At 37.3% G+C, this 23,545-nt stretch overlaps 1 protein-coding gene across 2 annotated transcripts; it reads right to left on the bottom strand.

The window, feature by feature from the left end:
- Positions 1 to 200: 200 nt before the first annotated feature.
- Positions 201 to 22,494, bottom strand: map3k21 (mitogen-activated protein kinase kinase kinase 21). Of its 2 annotated transcripts, XM_077237123.1 has the most exons (11): positions 20,844 to 22,487; positions 13,345 to 13,525; positions 11,637 to 11,785; positions 10,935 to 11,110; positions 9,444 to 9,684; positions 9,110 to 9,232; positions 8,525 to 8,629; positions 7,830 to 7,980; positions 7,554 to 7,648; positions 4,187 to 4,879; positions 201 to 3,084 (listed from the first exon to the last, which is right to left on the bottom strand). In XM_077237123.1, exons 1-11 carry the CDS (start codon positions 21,604 to 21,606, stop codon positions 2,711 to 2,713), a joined length of 3,051 nt encoding a protein of 1,016 aa, XP_077093238.1. In that variant the 5' UTR covers positions 21,607 to 22,487; the 3' UTR covers positions 201 to 2,710. The 2 variants fall into 2 exon arrangements, with proteins under 2 accessions (XP_077093238.1, XP_077093239.1); XM_077237124.1 differs by lacking the exon at positions 8,525 to 8,629 and having other exon boundaries at positions 20,844 to 22,494.
- Positions 22,495 to 23,545: the final 1,051 nt, after the last annotated feature.

Below are 23,545 nucleotides of genomic sequence, written 5' to 3'. Positions count from 1 at the left end.
CACTTCAGCTTTAAGGCTAATGACTGTTGAAAATAAATATATGAACTAATAGTCATGTTTAGGGCTGAGCAACGAAACACCAGACAGAAGTAGTTGAACATGATACACAATGATGGAACACAACAATACACAACAAATAAATGTTTACAGCACATGACAGAAAATAAAAAGTAAAGAAATGATGAAAAAGAAACAATGCCTAATGTTGTATAAAGGTTTTATTGGTCACTTGTGTAAAGTAAAATAGTAGAATTTGATAGAAATGAGATGATTCTGGGCTCAGCCCTTTTATTGAGCCCTCCTGGAGCAAATAACCAGTCCGCATTTAGAACTGAACAGCTTTTAACATTAAATTGGTCACATGGATAAAACATTAGAATAACTGAGCTCAATACAACATACACTGTGCAGACACTAAAAAGCAAAACCAGTCAAACTATTTGCAGTGCATGTGAACCATGTAACAATCTCTCAAAACCATTTTACAATACAAGACTTCAACTTTAGTGAAAAATGAATATTCTGTTGCTTAATTCCAAACTAAAGGTTTTCTGTCTTTTACACATCAGTGTCCTTCATGTTTGGGAATCAGTCCAAATGAAACTGCTTTAAAAGTTTGATCTCTGCAGTTCTCCGATAACAGGAGAAATGATTGTTCTTGGACAATAACACCAAATTAATTCCTCAAAAACGGGCATCATATTATTGTTACTTCATCATAAAAGTAATGTTCATCGCAAGACATAAAAAAGAGGCACCACAATGTCTCTTGAGTCCTTTGTTCTTATAAATCTTAATGTGCAGTTGTATTTCTAAACTAGTAGTTATCATTTCTTCTTTATATATAATAACAGTATAAATGTAATGAACAATCATCATTACATGACTAGAAAATTCCAGTGCTACACAACATATTTTGTTCTTCCTTTAAAACATCTCCACATACTGGTTATTTTTAAACAGGAGTCATTGTAAAACCCTGTGATCTTTTATGAACAAACAGCACATTTACTCTGAATATAATTACCATAAATACAGTAAATCATTCTAGTTCACAATACAAGGAAAAGCTTTTCAATACTGTATGCAAGTTGTTTCTCAAACACATCTTCACCAACAAACTAAGGGTTTTAGTACTCTTCCATGTGACAGGCTATAACCACAAAATAATGTTTCAATTTGTTCAATAGTGCATGTTCCAAGTCAGTCTCCACATCTTGAAGATACAAAACAGTATTTTCAAATGTCACACAGAGAGAACGGAAAAGCAAGATACTGAACTACTTCTAGTCTACAATAGACGATGAACAAGTTAATAATTCAGTCTTCTACACAGGGTAATGATTGAGAAAACTGTTTGAAAGACTAGCAGCTAGAAGAGCATTGGGGTTTTGCGGCAGCAGTTTAAATCACTAAGAAACAGTATAATGCTGAAGTATATTTAAAATAATAACTCTAAACATTCTGTGAACCTAATGCAGCTTAAACTCAAAATCAAGCTACTCAGATGGTAACCGTTTTAAGCAGCATCCTGGTGCTTCAATTCATTTATTAGTGGATTAAGTGAAACTTGAAAAATTTGAATATCGCGCAAAAATTATAATTTTGATGATTATGGCTTATAGCTTACGAAAACTTCACATTCAAAATCATGATGAATACTGTTCATGAACACGATATTCTAATTTTTCGAGTTTCACCTGTATAATGTGATATTTAACAACATTAAATTAAGTTTTTTAAGGAAAGGAATGATCTGTAAATAAAAAGCATTAATGATAGACCCCATCAATATAGTTCATTCATCACTATTTGGCAGTATAATGCGATGTTTATATATAAAAATATATTTATACTGGATATTTTTGCTCCCCATTAGGGTTTGATCAACAATACTGCCATAATTAGTTATGCAATCTAAAATATATAGACATGTATTCACTTCTAAAAGACATAATTAGTACAAATGAATTTGAATTAAAGCTAAAAAAGGAGAGAGTCCATTAGGTGGGTATCCAATATAGCTTTCAGGGGGGGGGGGGGGGGAAAGAAGAATGTTAAGAAAACTAGCAGAAATAAATTGATTATTGCAATGCTGACCACATCATGGATCTGGAATCAATTTCAAAAGGTCATTAAAAAGAAAACCTTTTTAAATATCATGTATTAGTATAGGACAAATAATGAGCAATGAGAAATTTTAAGCTGCTCAATGAAAGCGCTGTTTGAGCTAGCAACATAAGGTCTGTTAGTTTGCTCAATCGCATTCGCGATGGAACTTCATCTGTACAACTATTAATAATTATACTATATAAACACTGTGGGCCCTGTTTATGACTTTCATGTGACATTACATGGTACCGAATCAAACGACAAAAACGCCTGAACACTAAAAAATAATAATAATAATAATAATTCAGTAGTTTCTAACAGAATCTGAGATTTTTTTCATGTGTACTGATCAAATCACTGCAATTCTACTGTAAGTTCAGTGGAATGTTGATCATTCACTTCATAAACGTCACTTCATATTAAATTACATATCAAAGTAAACAGCATATAAATAAAGGTACTACAGAACATCTCCAGCAGCAATGGCTCAAATATTGGTCAAAGGTCATGATGTTAATCTTGGAAAAACAAAACAACTAAATGTCATGTGGAACAGATTCAAGACGAAAGTATGATTGTGTTCCAGATGCAGCTTATTTCAGGATAAAAACTCTTTCTCCAGTTCAAAGACAGATGTCCGACCTGGTGTGCTCTGTATTCGACAGAGCGGAACCGTGCAGTCTCGTTTTTGACCCTCCGTGTCCATGTCCAGTAAAGAGCAGCCCATCTTGACCTCTGAGGGGAGGACCACGTCCAAGTTTTGGGCACTCTTCTCCCCAGAGTAGTGCCCGAGTGAATAGCTCTTGTTGCGACTCTTTAGAAGACCCCAAGAGTGAGATTTGCTTCTTAGAGAAAGCGGTCTGGGTCTCGATACTGGTTCCTTCTCTTGAGCAGGCTCTCGGTCAGCCTTCTTTTTTGCGGTAGTGGTAGCAGAATCAGTTGGACTGGCCTGGCAGTTACTGCTGCCGTTAACTAAAGCAAAGAGAGTAACATGGTTAATAAACAATATTTGACAACAAAATTTCACTGATATGGGTTGATGCAGTAATGAGCAAATCTGTATCGGCCGGTATTCAGTTTAATTTTATACACTCATTTTCATTTGTTTTTACATTGAGTTCAAATACAAGTGCAAGGTACAAGTGAAATACCTCACAATTTTATAATGTACAGCATGGAAAATTTATATTGTAGATAACAGTGTTATCAAATTAGCAGTGTTTTTAGTAGATGACAGCAATGGTAAAAATAGATGCTTGTCTGCTAATATTAGATATTTTAAAGTGTATCGTATCTGCCAATATCCACTAATTTTACATTTGTTTTTCCATCTATGTTTACATCTAGACAAGACACTTATTAAATATATAATCATTATAAAACCATTTTAAAAGCTACAAGTGAATTTAGAGTAGACCTCACAACAATATATATATATATATATACACACACATATATACAGTATTTACAGCATGAAAGATTTATATTTCAGATAACGTAAAAAAAAATTAAGGGGTTATTAAAAAGTATATATTTATTATATTTTCAGCTTTCTTTTGTGTGTAATGTTGCCGTTTGAGCATTAAAAAAAGGTCTGAAAAGTTCCAAAGCACAAAGTCCAAAGTATTATCTATATCAGTAAGCAGTTTTTCTGAACTCCCTGAAACGCCTTGATTGTAGTCTTTTTTATGTCAGAATTATTTCTAATTTAAATAATTCTTGCTCAAGGCATACACAAAAGAAAGGCGAGGCCTGGCTGAGTTGTGTTAATAGTGTGTTGAAACTTGCAGGTGTGGTAGGTGAAGTGATATTTCCAAATTTTCGTGAGAAGTTCTCCTGAGCGTACAAATACTAAATGAAAAATCTAAAATATCCATTTTACATTCTGTAAATAATGAAGTGCGGTCTAAATTAATGTATAAAATATATTATCAATATAAAATAGATTGTTTAAATGCTACAAGTTTCATTTTTTAATTATTTAGACAAAATAGAAAAGATTGGCCATTAATCGGTTATCAGAAATAATTCTAATATCGTGATCAACCCTAAAGAATATCAGCACATGACTCACTGGTCTGACACACAGCAGGACTGGACTTCTTTCTCCTAAGCCGAGAGCTGGATCCAGAAGCGAGATCTTGCACAGGGGTTGAGGGGAGAACTTCACTAGTGCCTGTATTCTGATGTGTCCGGGAATTGCTAGTTGGAGTATTGTTCATTAGGTTGTGCACAGACCCCTCACAATCAGACTGCAGGAGGCACTTGGTAGAGTTGCACTCAGAAATCGATGACATGGCGAGCAGGTTTACGGGCCCAGCGGTCACCTCGTCCTTGCGTGAACGGCCACCAGGGGGGCTGGTGCTGCGGCGGAAGCGAGTAGCACGCTGAAACAGGCCCTCACGCTTCTTCTTCTCCTCGCGTGGCTCCGGTTCATCATTGGTAGCACCCTTACAGACCTCTCGCAGGTCAAAGCCGAATGCGACAGATGCCAGGATGGAGGCACAGCCATAGAGAACAGAGTCTGTGCGGCGGCATGTGGTGCTGCGCTTTAGGCTGTTGGTGGGTGTGTGCTGAGGTGTGGTGTTGGTGGAACTTGTGGATGTTGTTGGATCGTCCTGGCTCTCACCTCCACCAGCCGGCCCCTGGCTCTCCCCCAGTTCATCTTTCCACAGAGGTAGATCGATATACACCTGGTTGGGGAACTTGAGTTGCTTTGGTTTGTTGTCAGATCCATCAGCAGAGCATACTTCATCTTTACTGGTTCCTGGGGGGGGGGACAAACTAATGTTATGTCGTTTCATGATTTGTTAAGTAGCTTTAAATGTGACTTTGCCAAAGCACACTTTGCTCCCTTTCCTCACCAGAAAACTTTGCTTGAAGATATAATGTAACTTCCGAAATCACATAGCCATATAGACCTTATGGACCAGAGAAATAAGCGTGCAGCCATCTTTTAAATTTTGTCTTTGAACTGTTTTTGCGGTAGCTCTGTATATTTCTATGGCATCACTGTCAAAGAGTAATTAGCTGGTAATAAAGTGGATTTACTTATTGTAGAGGTAACAAAAGGTATCATGAGGATTGTAATGTTTGAAGTGAATGTCATAACAAATGTCAGTAGACCAGGCAGATTTTAAAATGAGCGGTTCATTCATAAATCCGTAAGATTTTACCATCATGCTGTGGAAATATAAACCGGAAGACGGAACACAATGAGCACAGCTCTGAACGGGGGCGTTGCTACATAAGGTCTATAGCCTCAATATATGACTTATGCTTCACAATTTCCCCCTCCTTCTGGTCTCAAGAAAACTTCGGAAAAGCAGCTCGGTCTAGAACTTGACGGGGAAATACATTGGATATTTTCACGGCTGTCTCAAATTTTTCTTGGTTGAAAGTCCTAATGTCCTCTCTATATTTGGAAAATATTAAACAGACAATTAGGGATTCTGTTAAATCATTTTATAAAATGTTTCTTTATTTTATATAATTTTATTTGTTTAATTGTTATTAATTATTAATATTATATATATATATATATATATATATATATATATATATATATATATATATATATATATATATATAGGGCTGTCAATCGATTAAAATTTTTAATCTAATTAATTACATACTCTGTAATTAATTAATCTAAATTAATCGCATACACAATCTTACAATGTTTACATGGTACAATTTCTGGTAAGCTACGTTTTTATTATTATTGCTTGACACAAATGTCACGATTTCAATTTAATTTAATTATTGTGATTTGATGCAATATTGACTCATTTGGATAAATATTAGGTACACAAGATAGGCATTCATTTTTCTCAAGAAAAAAAAATCTCACCCAATGCTGTAAAAATATACAGAGAGCCATATCAGCTGGTAGTATTTAAGGTTAAAAATAGCTCAAATTAAATATAATGCTTGTTTATTACAAATAACAATTTTGATATAAGTAAAAATATAATCCATACGTAATATACTAGTAGGCTACATAAATTTGGAAAAATACTCTATATAGCTCTTTTTTATAGCCAACTATAACATGCTATATGGTCATGAAATGGCTTTCCTGAGGTAGGCTAACTTAGGGCTAAATGTTATGTGACATAATTGTTCTCCAGCTGTTTTATTGACCTCTTTTCGCGGTTGAAAAACACTGATTGATCGAGGAATATACATTTCGGTAAGTTTTAGGCTGCCCTACTGTATCTTTCAACATTGGTCATTCGTGTTTATTTACTATTAGCTAGAGATGATCGGTTCACGTGCCGCTATAGGGATCTGTCATTTCACATTTACAAGCGCCAAAACGGTATAGTTTGATTTTCGTAATAAAATTAACAGAATCTGAGAGCTGAGATTTTTTTAATATCATAAGTAACGTGCTCTGTCTTGTCTGTTTCCGTGTCCTCTCTTTGGTGCGCGATTTTTCTGTGCGTGAGAAAATGGTTGTGTGACGTGAGAGCGCGTGAAAAGTTACAACACACACACACACACACACACACAAGCGCGCTTTCTCTCAGACACACTCGCCGACTCACGCACACACTGACTCCTGGATGCTTTTCATTGATGTTGTAGGCCTACTTTAGAGTTTGACGAACTCCGTTTGTTAAAAGTAAATGTTCCAAACAATGATCCAAGCAGCGCGTTCTTGTCTCCCTCCTTCTTTTTACACGAATGCTAGAACGGCTCCGCAAAGGTCAAAACGGAATGGATTAATCTGCGTTATTTTTTTTAACGCGTTATTTCTTCTCAGATTAATTAATCGAAATTAACGCGTTATTTTGACAGCCCTAATATATATATATATATATATATTTTTTTTTTAACCATTTATTTTTCTCCCCCTTTGTTTTTGTGGGATACTTTGGGATGGGTAGGGATAATGGGGCTGTTCTGGTTATTTGCAGTTTGATTAATCTAACTTTATGGATGTTAAAAATAAAGTAGGTTGTGATGATGTTTGCCATGCAAATAATGTCAATTAAGAATCTGCCTAAAAATATATTTTTTAAATATATCACGGTTTCAACTTTCTACAAAGTAGCACGACTGTTTTCAACATTGATAAGTATATGAAATGTTTCTTGAGCACCAAATTTCTTAAGGATGGCTAGTAATGGAAGTAATGGCAGCTGAAAATTCACGTTATTTATTCACAGGAAAAATTACATTTCAAAACACATAATACATAATGTATTTTTGATAACCTCGATAAAAGATGCTAAAAGAAGAATGCAGTGAACAAGCAATTTGACAACAAATAAAACTTTAGATTCTGAACTGCGCAGACAGTGATTAATGTCATGTCAAGAAGGTGGTTTTAGGGAACATGTTCTTTGTTACTTGATTTAAAGATACAACAAAGAGCGATGAAAACTGAGTACATGGAAAAAGTAGATGGAAGATGAGCTTTCTTTACATACCCTGCTCTGCAAATAATGCAGCCAATGGAACAGATTTCTGGGATTTCATAAGACTAGTGGACCAGGGACTGCTTCCATCTGAGAGAGGTCGAACTCTGAAGACAAAATAACAGTGGCACCAACAATTAATAACTCAGGAGAACACACTGAAGTATGCATACTAAAGCAACTACATGCATTCGTTGAATAATTAAAATGTAACAAATGGTGCTTTAAGATAATATTTTTGTCTAGGCTTTAAGAAAAGGAACACACAAAAATAAACACTGTTCCAACCTTTCAGCACAATTTCCTCTTTCCTTGGTCTGCACAGAGCTCGGCCCCCATGTGCGGCCCTTCTTCTTGAACCCTTTCTTAACATCTTCAAACTCCTCAGGTTTGTAATTGGTGCTTCGACCCCATGTTCTGTTGCTCTCGTCCAGGGTCACTAGAGATGAAGATATATATAATTTGAAACAGAATTGCTAATACCAATGGAAATGTTCTTAAACTGACAGTCCCAATATCTGCCACACCGCATACTGAGATTGAATCTATTAGTCCTTCACAGCAGAACAGAAACAGCGTTTTTAGACAATTAAGGCAACCTCCACCACCCAGCAAAACAACTGTTAGATCATTACAATCATTCTCGAAAACAGTTAATGGAGCTTCAGGAAGAACATAGTGAGAACATTAGCTTTAAATCTTTTTGGATTTTATACACTTAAAAAAGTGTTACTATTGATGCAATCATCAGATCGAGTTTGGCAGCACCAGCTCAAGGTCTACAATAATGTCCTTGATTCCCAAAGCAAAATCATTTCAAACAATTAAAACTTCATCTAGTAATGCGTTAAGACAATATTTTGTAACCTGAAGGCATCAAAACAAAAAGAGATGTTGTGAAGTAAGAGCCATAGTAATCAGCAATCACACAAACACACAGTTAGATGGGGCGGCTTTGTCTCACAGGACCACAGTGTCCTTGCCTTTCTTCCTAAACCCGCTAGGAGGTTTACACTCGCTTGTGATATCCACATCCTGGTGATACACAAACATACTGCCCCTCCGGCTAGTCTCACCTGGGTGGCTCACTGATGGGAAAAAAATAAGTTATAAATGTGTGACAAACACAGGAATCAGCAACCACTGGCTATGACCTGGATGCCACTTTTTTGTCAAACTGAGCTATTCACAAATGGATTGATTAGTGTGACTGCTCTTGGTACATAATGTTTTTACTTTATTGAAACTGGCAAACATTTAAACAGGAATGATATAGACCAATCCTGATATTAGCTAATTACAATGGAAGTCTGTTTGAATTTCAGATCCTTGTTTAAGTACTTAGATATGTACTTTAAGATAATTTCTTAAAATTGGAAGATAAAGGGAGCAAATTCCCTTAAACATAAAGATAATATTTAAACTTCTAAACCTACTTGGAACCAAAAGTATGTCTTATATGTTAAAAAAACTTTTTACCCAAAATCTCAAAAATATTGGAAAAGAGTGGTAAATTGTAAAATAAAGTGGAAGATGCTGTACGGATGTGTAAGAGAGTGGGCACTTACACTGAATGGCTCTGAGGCGAGGGATCAGTGTAGGGCTGCTGGGAGGGCTGGAGTTAGTGCTATTGAGGCTTCTCCTCTTGTCCATAGTTGGAGAGGCCTGAACTGTGATTTTATGCTGAAAATCTGATGAACAAATAAGGTTACCCATAAGTAATATTTACTAAAATTACTTTAAACATTACAACATTTTACAATAACATTTGCACATCAACCTTCTTTACAACTCTAATACTACAAGAAAAAAAATTCTGTTAACAGTAATTAGAAACAATTTACTGAGATTAATTAATGTGACAACAAATTCATATGAAAACTAAGATAGTACGGCTCTAACCTGAGGGTAAGCTGATGCGGTTGCCATCTTTGAGCTTGAGGCGACTGCGTTTGAACTTGCCCTTCCGTTTCTTAACATTGGGCTTGTCCTTGTTGAGTTGGAATATGAGGATGTTGAGTTCACGCTCAAGCACATTAATTTCCCGTTCAGCCAGCTGCTGTTCTCTCCTCTTCAACAGCTCTTCATGAGACTTCTGTTGAAGGGCTGCTCGCGTCAGTTCCTCCTCACGAGAGCGAAGCTCCTGTTGGTGTCAAGAACATTTGTGATCAAACACATCTATCTATTCGCAAGGAATCTATCATTGGAAGAGTTTATCTAAAAGCTACATGACGGTGAGTGAATGATGACAGAAAATGACTATTCCTTCAAACTATATCCAAACAATTACCAAATAAATATAAATATTTGTATATACTAAATTACTGCCTAAGGAAGCAAAATCGGATAGTTCTCATGCTTATGAAACAACTCTTTGTCTATGAGCAAAAAATACATAATTGGTATGAATGGCAGTTTCACTTCCTTTGGCCCTGGAGAACAGAGCTCAGATTCCTCTCTGCCTTGAACTGCTCATTTCAGATCAGCCTTCTGTTCTTGTTTTTAACCCTTGAGCACCATAAACACAATAATAATACTAGACCTGTGAGTGAGATATCCACAAAACAGCAGCACCGTTTATAAGCTAGAAAAATAAAAACTAAAATTTCTTATGTTCCCTTTCTCTAATTTTCACTTCTGCTCTGGCCAACACTTCAATCTTAATACTGTGAATATGTTAATGGCAATCCTGCCTTTTGGTTAAAATAATAAATCATCTTTGTGATAGAGTTAGTTTACTCATTCTCTATATCTCTTGAACAGAATAATCCACATGTACAAAACTTGCAGACAGAATTGTGAAGCATTAATCAAAACCGTTTTCCGCCCACATGGAGTAATCTCTTATGAATAAGTTCTGTAAGAAGCTTTGGGGCACTCTGCCAAGAAACACACTTGGGCAGATGATTTAGACAATTAATTAATGAATTAACCATTTGTTTATTTACAATCGAGTAAAATTTCACTTGGTGCATCACTTAACACGGAAGATATTTATGTGACAGGACTGTTCCTAAAGGAGTGGAAAAATTCACTGGTCAAGAATGACTTGCACGTGAAACACAATGTCAGGATTTCTACATTAAGTTTTAGCTGACTTGCAGGAAAAGGCATTCTTGATCAACCAATGACAAACCCTTTCCAACATAAAAAGCTGCTAAGATCAGAAGCAGCTTATCATATTAACTTCATTGAATACTTAAGGCCATTTCATTGCTAACAGCTAGCTTTGTTAAGAGGATCAGCACAACCAAATACAGCTAACCTAATAAAATCTGAACCATATTTGATTAGAAAACAATATAGGCCCACTGTCTCATAACAAAACAAATCAAAACTATACGCAAAACAAGCTCAGAAATGAAAAAGAGTCAAAATCTTTTATCAACAGACCTTTTCTTTAGTGCGTAGCTCATCAAACATTTCCTGGATCTCCACTTTCCAGTCCTCCTGCATTGAATGGAAGGAGTCCTGCGGCATGGTGGCCATCACAGCCTCTTCTATGGCAGTCAGCTGCTCCAAAATGGAAGCAAAGGACGGACGGATATGGGGATCCTGCTCCCAGCATTCTATGAACAAAAAATATGTTGGAACTCTTGTAGGTTATCATTACAATGGCCATACGTTTTAATTCATTGCAGAGGGACTGGTTTATACTCAAATCCCATTCATTTCAATGAGTTTTCATAAAGTTGAACATTTCTCACAATGGTCACTGGAAATTGCAAAGTTAAATCGGGAGTGAGATCTGTGTCATACATTGATCATTTTTGCTGATTATCCAGCTTATTTTAACATAGCGGAAGTGGCCATTTGTAACTTGAATGTGTTACCATAGTTTTACCATCAATACACATAATCTGTGATTGCCTTTTTTAAAGATATATCCAGATGTGCAGTCTACCAATAACATTAGAGTGGCAGCACTGGGAATGCCCACGAGCAACTTGAGGTATGGAGACAAGCCACATGCAGCGAGAACGCCATGTGTGAATGGGGCATCAGTGGCTAAATGTAAAAATCTCATGGAGTGTTTATAACATATAATGAAGGGATAAACAATGAGTAATATCAGTAAACCACAAGCAGACCTACCCTCCATGAGCTTGGCAAAAGGCTCGGGGCAGGTGGATGGAATGGGAAGGGTTAATTTGTTGACAGCAACTCCATAGGCAACTGCCAAACCGTCAATGCCACGGTAAGGAACCTCTCCAGTCAGTAATTCCCAAAGGAGGACTCCATAACTGGACAAAGAACAGAACACAGGGAAGTGTCAGTGTGGTATGGGGGTTGGTACTAATCACACCAATTGGCTGAAAGAATAGTGCTTAAGTATAATATCAACCAGGCAGGCAACTTTGGGGCCCTCTGTAGTTTTTCCATAATCAAAGATTGTACACTGATTGCACTTTTAAATTATTAAATTACGTGTTTGTATACATAAAGCATCTCAGAGGCAAATTCTTAATGGATCCCAAAGCAAACATTGTATGATCGCTAAAAAACATTACTTCTCTTCTTAACCTCAAAGAAAGGCAAAGAAATGAAAAGACAATGTTCTAGTAATGTTAGGAAAGAAAGAAGATAGAAGTGAAACCAATCATGTGTCTGAGCAAAGTGGCATGCGAAATTAAAAAAAAGAAAGACTGGACTTCACATTTAGCTTTCACAAACAAGGTAAAAGGGCAGTTGGAACACCACCAAATGCTGTACTGATTGAAACTGACCCAAAGATTCTGTGAACCTAAAAACTAAATCAAACACTAGGTATTACATTTAAGCTCTGTTCTAAAACGTAGGCCCTGTTTACACCTGGTATTATAATGCGTTTTGGTCAACCAGATCACAAGTGGATGATGCTAAATAAATACAGGTATAAACGGGGTCTAAAACGTTTTGAGCTTGTCTACTTTTCAACCACATCCAGAGATAGTCGAAAATGCGTTCGACGGGATTGCTTTCGTAGTGTAAATGTGTTCAAACATTCACAAAACTAAGACCACCTACTCTCCACCTAATGACTTAATATTAATAAATATTATGGGAAGAGCGCTAGCCAGAGGGGATTTAACTTTGTTGGCTGAAGACCCAAGTTTGGTTGGAAGACGAAAAATGTACCAAGCACAATGTTCTCTCACCATTCCTGATTTCTAGCAAGCAATCACAGCTTTCACGGTTGTGGCTATCAGAGCAGAATAGAAAGCTGATGCTCTCTGTATGTTTTTCTGTCGTCTCCGCCTGTGTTCATATGTAAATTGAACAAGCTTATTTTGTCCATTAGATCAAAAGATCTGAAAAAAAAACATACATTTACCCCCAAGCCCCCCCCCCCCCCCCCACCCCCGGACAAAAGAAATGGATTAAAACATCAGGTGTAAACGGGTATGTGTCTCCCTCATCTACGATCATGATCCGATCGACCAAAATGGATCTTAATATCAGGTGTAAACAGGACCCTAGGGAGCTACCTTGCAGTGCAGTCTATCGCCCACATAGAGCAGCATCCTAACAGCATCCAACTGATTCCCTTTAATGACTGATTTGGAACACTTCCAATTGCTTTTGGAGTTTGCAAGCTACAGACACAATATTCAAATGCATTACACATATATTCAGTATCAATGAACAATACGTTACACTGACTTAGAATTTGGCCTAAATGATGCGTCATAGAAGTATAATTATGCCTTTTGGAAAAGCTTAAAATTATGCCTAAGCATTTGTGTCTAACCTCAAGTAACCAATTCACTTTAATAACAGGCTTTGATCCAAACATTGCAATTAACTTAAAATAACAGCTTACCTCCAGACATCACTCCCTTTAGAAAACAGAGAGGACTTGATGACCTCAGGAGCCATCCAGGAATAAGTGCCAGCAGCACTCATTTTGGTCGTTTTATGCCACTCACGAGCAAGGCCAAAGTCAGTGATCTTCAGGATTTTTCGACCAATGTCATCATTCTCAATTTTTTCAAGTAATAAAACTAAAAAAAGAACAGAGACAGGAGAAATGTTTAAGATATTTGTACTAAATTACTTATGAGTTAATGGTTAAAAGTCTGCAGTATTTTCAAGATGAATAGCACAAATTGAGCTAATTTAAAGTGTGATGGGAATGTTTTCAACACGTGAGCCTTAGCTTTTGAGCATTTATGTCAATGAATAACAATACAGGAATGCTAAGAGGGTAATCATATTTCCACGCTTTTATCATGAAGTGGAATCTTCAAGGACACAGGTCTGCATGAAGAACTCAGAGCGACATACAAGTCGCTGTAATTTACAATACAGCCTCGTACCAAATAACAAATAACATGAGAATGTAGGCCAGCTGTCTTTGAAGTCCGGAACATCCTGAGGTCAGGAGTAGTATTTCTCACCGGTTCTGTCCTTGACAATTTTCTAACTTGAGACCTTTATCAACATCAGTATGTAATAAATAAGGAGGCCCTCAGTTGATAACTACATGTCTAATTAATCTGACCTTGACTCCCTTTCCATTATCATGACCTGAGGGGGTAACTGAGTAGTGTTAGTTGTGGAGATTTCATTAAACACTTTTAACTTTCCCAGGCTTCATCAAGCATACATTGGAGAGCACTGGCCTTGACTACACTCCCAGTTCATGTAGTTGTTACAATTTAAGACATTTAGTATAACTGTAACATTTTCATTTGTTCAGTACAATATACAATAGTGCACTGAAAATAATCTTTTTTTATTCATTAAAGCAACGAGCCAGAGAAAGGTAAAACTATCAGTTCCATAATGAGAATTTAGATCCTTTACAATTGTCTTTAAGGGATAGTTCACCCAAAAATTTAAATTACCCCATGATTTACTCACCCTCAAGCCATCCTAGGTGTATATGACATTCTTCTTTCAGACGAATACATTCAGAGTTATATGAAAAAATGTCCTGGCTCTTCCAACCTTTATAATGGTAGTAAATGGCCATTTCTGTTTTGAAGTCCATTAAAGGGCATCCATCCATAAAAGTAATCCACACGGCTCTGGTAGATTAATAAAGGCCTTCTTAAGTGAAGCAATGTGTTCGTGTAAGAAAAATATCCATATTTAAAACTATCAACTAAAATAATTAGCTTCCGCCACACGGCCTACGCACCGATTTACGGCAGAAGAGTGACACTTGACCTTGACGGACAACGTAATGACGAATGCAGAAGCGCAAAGGATAGAGCAAAATTATAAAGTGTCATATACACCATAGGATGACTTGAGGATGAGTAAATCATGGGGTAAATTTCATTTTTGGGTGAATTATCCCTTTAATTTCTTTTAAACCCATAAACATGCTGGACACTGGGAATAAAAAGAACCAGACCGTTTTACCTGTGAACTTTTACAAGTCTCTTTTTAAGACAAAAGGCTTGCATGTTAGCAAGGTCTCAGGTACAATTGTCGACAAAACTATCATTTTGGGACAAACATGAAGATTGGAATTCCATTTCGAACAGGTTGGACCTGTTTGATGCTTTCAGGTTAATCTCAGCTGTCGGTTTCTAGCCCTTTAAGGTTTCCTTTCCATTAAGTAACAACACATCACCAAACAACAGCTTAAATATAATGAAATAATAGACATTTCTACATACCCACAACCTATTATACAATCAGTTATAATATTGGATACATTTTAGCAAACCAAAAATTCAAGTTGGATGTGAATGGTTTCTGATTACTAGAGAAAAATCCACTTTTCTGACAAAGATGTTCTGGTCATATGTGAACCTGAAATAAATTAACTTCTAAACTAAAAGTACTTTGCTACAGTCTAACTTTCATTCATTCCCACTTTTGTAACATGTCTTTTCTTGGCTCAGATTTCTATGGTGTCCATTTTATGGAGCAGAAAATCACCTTTAGATCACGAGACAATAACCTGTTTGCCATGGTCCTCCATCTCTCCAACAAGGCAATCGGGTCTCATTCACTGAGCATGCGTACGCACAATTTTGTGTGTGAAATCCACATACGAACGTTTTCACGAACAAATCATGATTCACCAAAAACTTGTGTACTAAAATGTATTCAACATTTTACAGGAAACGAAAAAATACAGGAACTTACACTGTGCGGGTCTGTATAAAAGTAATTTGAACTGGTTTTGAGAATGACACACTTGGCATTGCTCGAGGATCTGGCGAGAGCGCGTCTGCAGAGAGTGGCATATGTTTGACGAGAGTGAGAAAGGCTGTAAAGGAAAGGTTGTGCAGAAAGCCCTTATATGGGGATGGCTTGGATGGGGTTTGGACGCGGCCACTCATTTAGAATATTTCAAATTCAATAACATTAGAACGAGATTAAGAACAAATTCATGTGCATATGAACATGTTGAGAATTAGGTGGAGATTTGTCGTGAGAAATTCCACTGTGCGTATACAAAACAATCCATGTAATTATTAGTGAACAAGACCTATTATTCTCTACACTGTCAGTTAGAGTATGTGTTTGTGTGTGTGTACGAGATAGTATTTTGGAGAGCACACATGCTTGAGATTCCTTAACATTACACTTCATGTGGCTGAAATTGCAAAACCGAGTTTTGAAGTGTGGCACAGTGCCGAGTTTCACAGGGACTGCTGGCAACAGTTCTGCAATATTCTTTACCCCCAATCAGGGGAAGCTCCCCATCTTGGAGAGAAAACAGCAGCCATTGAGGAGATTAAAAATAATGAAAATAAGCCTTTCAGGCCCAGGAGTCGGGGCATTCTCGGGTTGGCAGTCACCTAGCAACCAGTGCTTGACCATTCCATTGTGCAAACTTATGTTAAGCTTTTGCCCCCTCGTTAGCGACATTCCTTTGAGTGAGGTATTAAAAGATTAGGGCACAAAAACATCATTTCACTCACTATTTGCTATATCTTAAAGATAATCATTGATCAGATAAGCAAGACTGGGCACAAAGCAAATCTTATTTCAGTTCTTATTTTTGAGAGAGAGAGTATTTGACTTTGCTGTTTGTGCCTCCCTAAAATGTACCCTCCACCTTTAACTGGCTAAACAATGTACCGCCGCAACCTGAATGGGTAAGGAGTCCCCCTCAAAAACACAGCAGAAAGGGTCTGGCTCATGATGGGTTGCTGTTCTGCACTGAGCAAACACACGTTATTTTTTCAATTAAGGTCAGCAAGCTTCCAATGTTGTTTGTCACAATCCTGTGGAGAGATGAACAAACTGAGTTGCGTTAACAGTAGCACTGCCATGCTGAACGGGGGCAGGGTGCCACATTGCATCTATTGTTGATAGTGGAATGCCCTCTTTTTTATTGCTCTAGAAATACTCTGCTAATTTAACAAATAGTAGAATGCTGTAAAGAATGACAATGGCAATGCGTTTGCAGACAGAAATAATCTACACTACCATTGAGTATGATTTTTTCTAAATAAATTAATTTATTCAGCATTAAATCGATCAAAATGGACAGTAAAAACAATGCTGCAATAAATGAAATTTATATTTCAAATAAATGCTGTCCGTTTGAACTTTCCATTCATCAAAGAATACTGAAAAATAAAAAAACTTATGATTTCCAAACAAATATTAAACAGCTCAACTTTTTTCCACATTGATTATAAGAAATGCTTCTTGAGCACTGTATTTTGAGTAACATGTTTTTTGTGAGGATTAATCAGAAAGCTAAACTATTCTGTTAACAAGTTACTTAACTTCTAAAAGCAATATCTGAAATGTGTAAGGGTCTTTCCCAACTTCATATATGACTGAGAAACATGATAGGACAATCCCTAGTCATGCAGTGTCCCCTGCAGCTATAGTAATGTTTTAGAGAAAAAAAACATTAGCATGAAGGAAACTCTTTCAATAAACTTCTGTAATACGTGAAGGGCAAAAAAAAACAAAAAAAAAACACTAGACCATTTCAAATGGTCTAATAATTGTTCCTTGGCAGCACTGAAACAATACAACAAAATAATACTCACCACCAGTGTATGTGAAATAGACTTTATAACACCAATTATTTAATCATCAGAAAAAAGATTTATATACAGACTTGGTGCTTCTTTATGCAGACGTATTTTCAGACCAGAGTTTACTGAACCTTGTTAGCAGATAGCCGGTTTCTCAAGGACACCAGCTGTTCAAACTCTAACCTCTTAACTTCACAACCTGCCTGTGGGCACACTCATTCAGAAACCATCATTCCCACAGCTCCTTTGAAAGGTTTGAAGATAGCCACTGTTTTTTTTTTTTACTTGTTGGCTGTGTAACTTTAGACTCGAGACTCCGCTGAAGCACATGACTCAAATCCACTTTTGAAATGCAGGTGCAGTTTTCAAATAGCCTGCTCTTTAGTCAGGGACAATAGGGGTGTGGAGAAGAAGAAAAAAATGCAACCTTAAATATCTCTTGATGACTCTATGGCCGCCAACATTTACAAATGTAATTTTATCTTAGTTTAGTAGTTAAGCATTTTCACCCAGATGTACACATTGTGGTTTAACCACAGATTATTTTATACTTGGTGCATTTTCAAGAAAAGAAAAAAAAGAAAAAAACAATTAACATTTGCATTTATTAATTTAGCAGAAGCTTTTATCCAGTAACTTCTTATAAATGAGAAATACAACAAAGGATCCATCTTAACCCTATAATGCCTACTGTATTATATTTGATACACAAAGGCCTCTATTTTTAAACCGTCAACATGATCAAAACTTTGCTGTTGTAAAACGCTTCTGTCATCTGATTGATACTTTATACATTTTTAGCAAATAATAGGCCTTTTAGTATAATTGTAAAAATGTCCACCTTCAGATCCTGGTACACATGCCTTTTTGCTGTGAACTCTTTAATGATTTTTATAGTAAACAACAAACATAAGAATAACTTTTGTATTGTTAGTAATATGTCAAGATGAACACTTACTGGACTGAACCAGCTTAGCTTTACTTGCTAATCCATACATAATTAATTTTTTGCAAAATCATGTTAAAATGTAAGTATCAAATTCAAATATGATACATCAGGCTTTTAAGGAATGTTTATTTATACATATCTCAGTCATCATTGTATTGCATTACATTATAGGTAACAAATACTGAGTTTCTTTGATCATAAAACTAAGCATTTAAAATATCTCACTAAGACATTTTATTGAGATATAGATTGACAACGGTTATTTATATGCATTTTAAATATTCTGAATTAGGCTATTTCATTGATTTACATTACAAACCATCATATTTCAACTTGTTAGACATGAATAATCTTTTCAAATGGTTCAATAAACTGGTTCATTACAAACAAAATCATATGTCAGGCTTTACAGGATTAAGGATATGAGAAATGCTGGCAATGTTTCATCTAGAATAGTACAGGCAAGAACAGGAAAGAAATGTATGCTTTCCATAAGTTTTTTGTTATAAATTAAATATTTAAAGTTTTGCCGCCAATGTTGTACTCTGAGATAAACTAATGCTGAAGTTGCTAGAAGGACTTGGAAGGATCCAGTGTCTTTAACATTAACTACAAGGCTCTATTCAAATCTAAGGGCATCCATCAATTTTATAGCTTTTCTTCTAGGGTTAGATTTCATTAGCTAGTGGCTTCCTTTGAGAAGCATATTGCTTTTAGCGAAAAGATACAGCTCCAATGGCTACATATAAATGAGACATTAAAGGGATCATATAATGCCATTTTCATACAAGTTCATTTGATTCTTTAGGGTCTAAATGAAAAGTTTGTAATATACTTTAATTAAAAATTTTCGTTAGTATTGTAAGAAAACACAAATTTTACCTGGTCAAAAACAGCTCTGTTTTCAGCACGCCATTTCAGTGCATATGCCTTTAAATGATAATGAGCTTCGCTGACTCAGCCCCTCTGTTCTGTGGGCGTTCATAACAGCGTTATGACCATAGACATAATAAATACATTTATTTATTATGTCTATGGTTATGACCACACCGCACGTGGAGTGTTTCCTTGACAACAGTTGAGGGTACACGAAAAAAATGGCAGCGGGAGTCTATGGAGGACACATCTGTGCAACCGTATCAGTTTGAACCGGAGTCGGAACAAGATGACGGCCCGAAGAAGTTCGACAATTAAGGCTCGAACATGACGTTTCAGAATGGTTGGTTATTATATTGTCACTTTGATCTATCTTTGTGTACTGGCAGGGTAGAGTAGCTTAGTGAGATGTACGAACGCTATGTGTTTACTGATGTAACGTTAAGTTATACGTACTCAGTTTGTAATAACACAATAACTATAACGCGTTGTTCATTATAAACGTGGGATTATGAATTATATTGAGAACGTCGTAGCCTACATAGAAAACATGCCGTATGTAGGCTACCCTGAGTGTAAACCTTAGCCGCATTCATCGTGAAGCGATTTGCAAATATTAATATAAAGGTTTATACAATTTTACACTTACTTTTTCTGGAGGATCAGCAGGGGGACATGACTAGTTGGTAACGATTCTTTTTTCAGGAGCAGCTTCTTATCAAAATCAGCTTTATAAGTTACTTCCTTCGTTAATAAAGCAGTCTGGTTATAAAAGATTTGCGAATCGCGCAAACATGAAAGCATTGACGTTGCTCGTTGGGAATATTCCCTTCGAAAACAAAACTCAGCCACTGCGTCTTCAGCGGTTCAGATTTAGGAACATCAAAATTACTGCCGTGTTCATTATTACACCCAAGAACAGAACACCACAATCGTATAGACGCAATTCTGCTCCAGCATATCAACAATGACGGACTGTGATGACTGACAGCTCGCTCAGGGCAGGGATCTGTTGAAACGCTGCTGTCAATCAACAATCTTGGGCGGGGCGTCCGATTTAGTGACGTCACAAAATCGAACGGCTCAATTTGAGGCAGGGGAAAACATATAAGGAGATTAAAACAAAAACACTGGATAGATTTTTATCATTAAATGATGGTTGTGTACAGGCACTGCCAACACACATTTCAGTACAATCAACTTGAAAAAGTGCATGTACCATTACATGACCCCTTTAAATGTACAGTTAGACTGGCAGGATATTCCATGATGACCTAGGTTATAAGGTCTTTCAAGAGCACGTGGTGTTCTGTTCCCTTCCTTTCAGGTACAAACACAGGCATATATGGGAAAGGTTGATGTGCTAATGATAAAGCTTTGTAAAGGAGGGTGGGGATTAATGATTAACGTGCTACTTGCGAAAGGAAATACCAATGTGACAGCCAAGTGTGTGTTTCTACAGTAGAGCAAATACCAGCAATTCTTGGTCAAGATAAGGAAGCATTAATGAGTGTGTGGTAATTATCTTACTGTTGCTGGACTTCAGGTCTCGATGAATAATGGGAACCACGGCTTCCTCGTGGAGATACTGCATGCCTCTGGCGATCTGGACGGCCCAGTTCACGAGGATATGAGGGGGGATCCTCCTGCTCGTCAAGGCGCGGTTCAGAGTCCCTCCTCGGGCATATTCCATGACAAGACACAGGTTGGGCTCGTCCAAACACACTCCCTCCAATTTGATAATGTTGGGATGTTGAAGCATCGAGAAAAGTTTGGCTTCTTGCTTAACACTGTCTGCAGTAGCTGTAATGTCCTCGTCGGGGTCCTGTCGAGCTGCCTTCACCGCGACCTCCTGGTCCTTCCAGGCACCCCGGTATACTTTGCCAAACCCTCCGACGCCGATGATTTCTTGTAGAACGAGTTCAGAAAAGGGTATCCTAACAGGGGCGGGCGGGTCACTCTCGCGAGCCCCTACCGCTCTGTAAATAGCTGGTTGGTAAGTAACATAATTAGATGGGAAGATTCCCACGCGATGGTTAATTTTTCCAGTCCACCAGCCTTCGTCTCCCGAGATGGCAGCGTCCTTAGACAGGACCTCCACCACGTCTCCTCGCCGCAGGCTGAGCTCGTCCTCCCCGCTGGCCTCGTAGTCATACACCGCCGTCCAGAGCGAGCGGGGGCACACGGGGGCAGAGTGAGCCCAAGCCCTCGAGTTGGAGGACTCCGTCCAGACATGGTCTTGGAGGCTCAGGCGCCCCTCACCGTTTGGGAAAACGGCCTGGGGAACATCCATGTCTCGGTGCCCGCAAGAGCACCATAGGGTGCCGTGATGTCAAATCAAAGTAAACTAGTCCAGTAGTCGTATTCCCCAATGACACACACACGCACAAAAAAAATCCTAACAAACCCAGCCAGGTCAGTTCATACCATTAATGGAGAGTGGGTCACGTCAAGTCCGGCTTAATAGAGGTTAAAAGACGCATTTCTTTGTTTTCACGTAAGCCAGCTAACGTTAACCAATCTGGGAATGCGAAATGTCTCTGAAGAACGGACATCAGCTTTAGCCTAAATACTTGCTTCACGAACTTTTTTGTTTACATTATAGAGTAAAAACTACATTATCAGCCTGTCGCTTCATGCGTCACCAAAAGCACAAATACAAGTAAAACAACATACCTAACCAGGAAAGTCGAGAAAGTTTTCAAGCCGTGAGGCTACAGGTGCAGTAAAAGTACCTGCTCATCCTAGACGAATGAATCAAGCTAAATATATACACGATTATTTCTACCCAAGATAAGTTACTTATTAACTTACGTGTCTATTAGTACAAAAACCCCTCGTAGCCATTCTATGGCTGGTTAAACACATTGCACAAACAGGCTAAATAGCTGTGCTAACGCGTTAGCTTTATCTCTCCTCTCTCTCTCCGAAGTTCACAAACTAACCGCGGCTCCCAAAAATTCTTCCGTCCCCAAGTACAAGTCGCGCGCGCACAGCAGTAAGCGTTTCCTGCAGCCAGGCTCCCGAGCACTTCAGTCGTCCGCCAGCTTTACAAAAATTGATGGCTTTTCCCTCTCCTGTGGATCTAAAGACTTTTTCTGAGCTACGAAAACTTTGTTTGGTCAGTTTATGTGTACACCGCCATCACTTCACCGCTTCTCCGACTCGACTGACCCTAGAGGAGGAGAGAAGGAAAAGGTGGAAATCGATTGGTTACAGGAGTTCACGTGACACTATGCGTGAGCGCAAAACAAGTGGGAACTGCGAACCTTTCTCTTTTTTTCAATCTGCGATGTTATGGTAGCCTAGGCTACTTCTCAAGATGTATAATGTATTTTTGGATAAACCAGTCTGCTTTACCCTACAGTTTATAACATGCAGCTTAAATATAACAAGATATAAAGATGCGCCTGATTGGCCTTGTTAAACAATTCAGGATAGTTTATAGGCCTACACCTGTAATGATACACTTATCAGATTATTTAAATCGAGGAAAATAAACAAACAATTCCAATAGCTTTAAGCATATTGGAAATACTTAAATATTATTGGCTAATGAGATATAAAGAGTAGCCTAGGCCTATAACTTTTATGGTTTATTAATTCACTGACTATTAAAAAAGGGAAAACGTACTAGCATATTTATAAAAAAATTAGCCTACACTCATAAACACGCATCTGGCTCAATGAAGAACATTTAAAATCCATGAAACCTTTCCATTGCACAAAAGGTTCTTTATAGTAAAAAAAACGTTCTTTAGATTATTAAAATGTTCTTCACACTAACAAAAAAGACAGTCATGACCAAGCTATTGTGAGCCTCAATGCTTATATATATATATATATATATATATATATATATATATATATATATATATATATATATATATATATATTAGGGCTGGGTAAAAAATATCGATTTCTCGATTTTAATCGATTCTCATTTTTACGAACCGATATCGATTCTTAAATACGAAGAATCGATTAGTCATCCTGTTTTCAGTTGATGAATGAATGGAACATTGTAGCGCGCATCCCATCCAATAAACGCAATAATCTTTGTGCTTTGTTACTATTGATATGAAACAAAGTCTCAGATTTCAAATTACGTCCATTTTCTTACGAAATTCAACAACATAAATACCGTTTTGGCGCTGTGGCGTGAGATCGCTCTGGCGCAGCTCAAGAGAAGCAGCAGCGCCGAGCACACATAATCTTCTCTTCCGCCTTAA

Source organism: Siphateles boraxobius, unplaced genomic scaffold, assembly GCF_051911475.1.
Source record: "Siphateles boraxobius isolate OS27281-9 unplaced genomic scaffold, OSU_SipBor_1 20, whole genome shotgun sequence".
NCBI lineage: Eukaryota > Metazoa > Chordata > Actinopteri > Cypriniformes > Leuciscidae > Siphateles > Siphateles boraxobius.
This window is presented reverse-complemented; position numbering and strand designations above follow the sequence as displayed.

What these genes read in the sequence shown, in the direction of transcription:
- map3k21 (XM_077237123.1), bottom strand. Translation starts at nt 21,606, where the DNA reads ATGGATGTTCCCCAGGCCGTTTTCCCAAACGGTGAGGGGCGCCTGAGC. An exon ending in TCGCCTCAGAGCCATTCAGT is followed by an intron (nt 8,630 to 9,109) that starts GTAAGTGCCCAC and finishes TTTTCCCATCAG; the next exon opens with TGAGCCACCCAGGTGAGACT. An exon ending in TAGCGGGTTTAGGAAGAAAG is followed by an intron (nt 7,981 to 8,524) that starts GCAAGGACACTG and finishes CTTCATCTCTAG; the next exon opens with TGACCCTGGACGAGAGCAAC.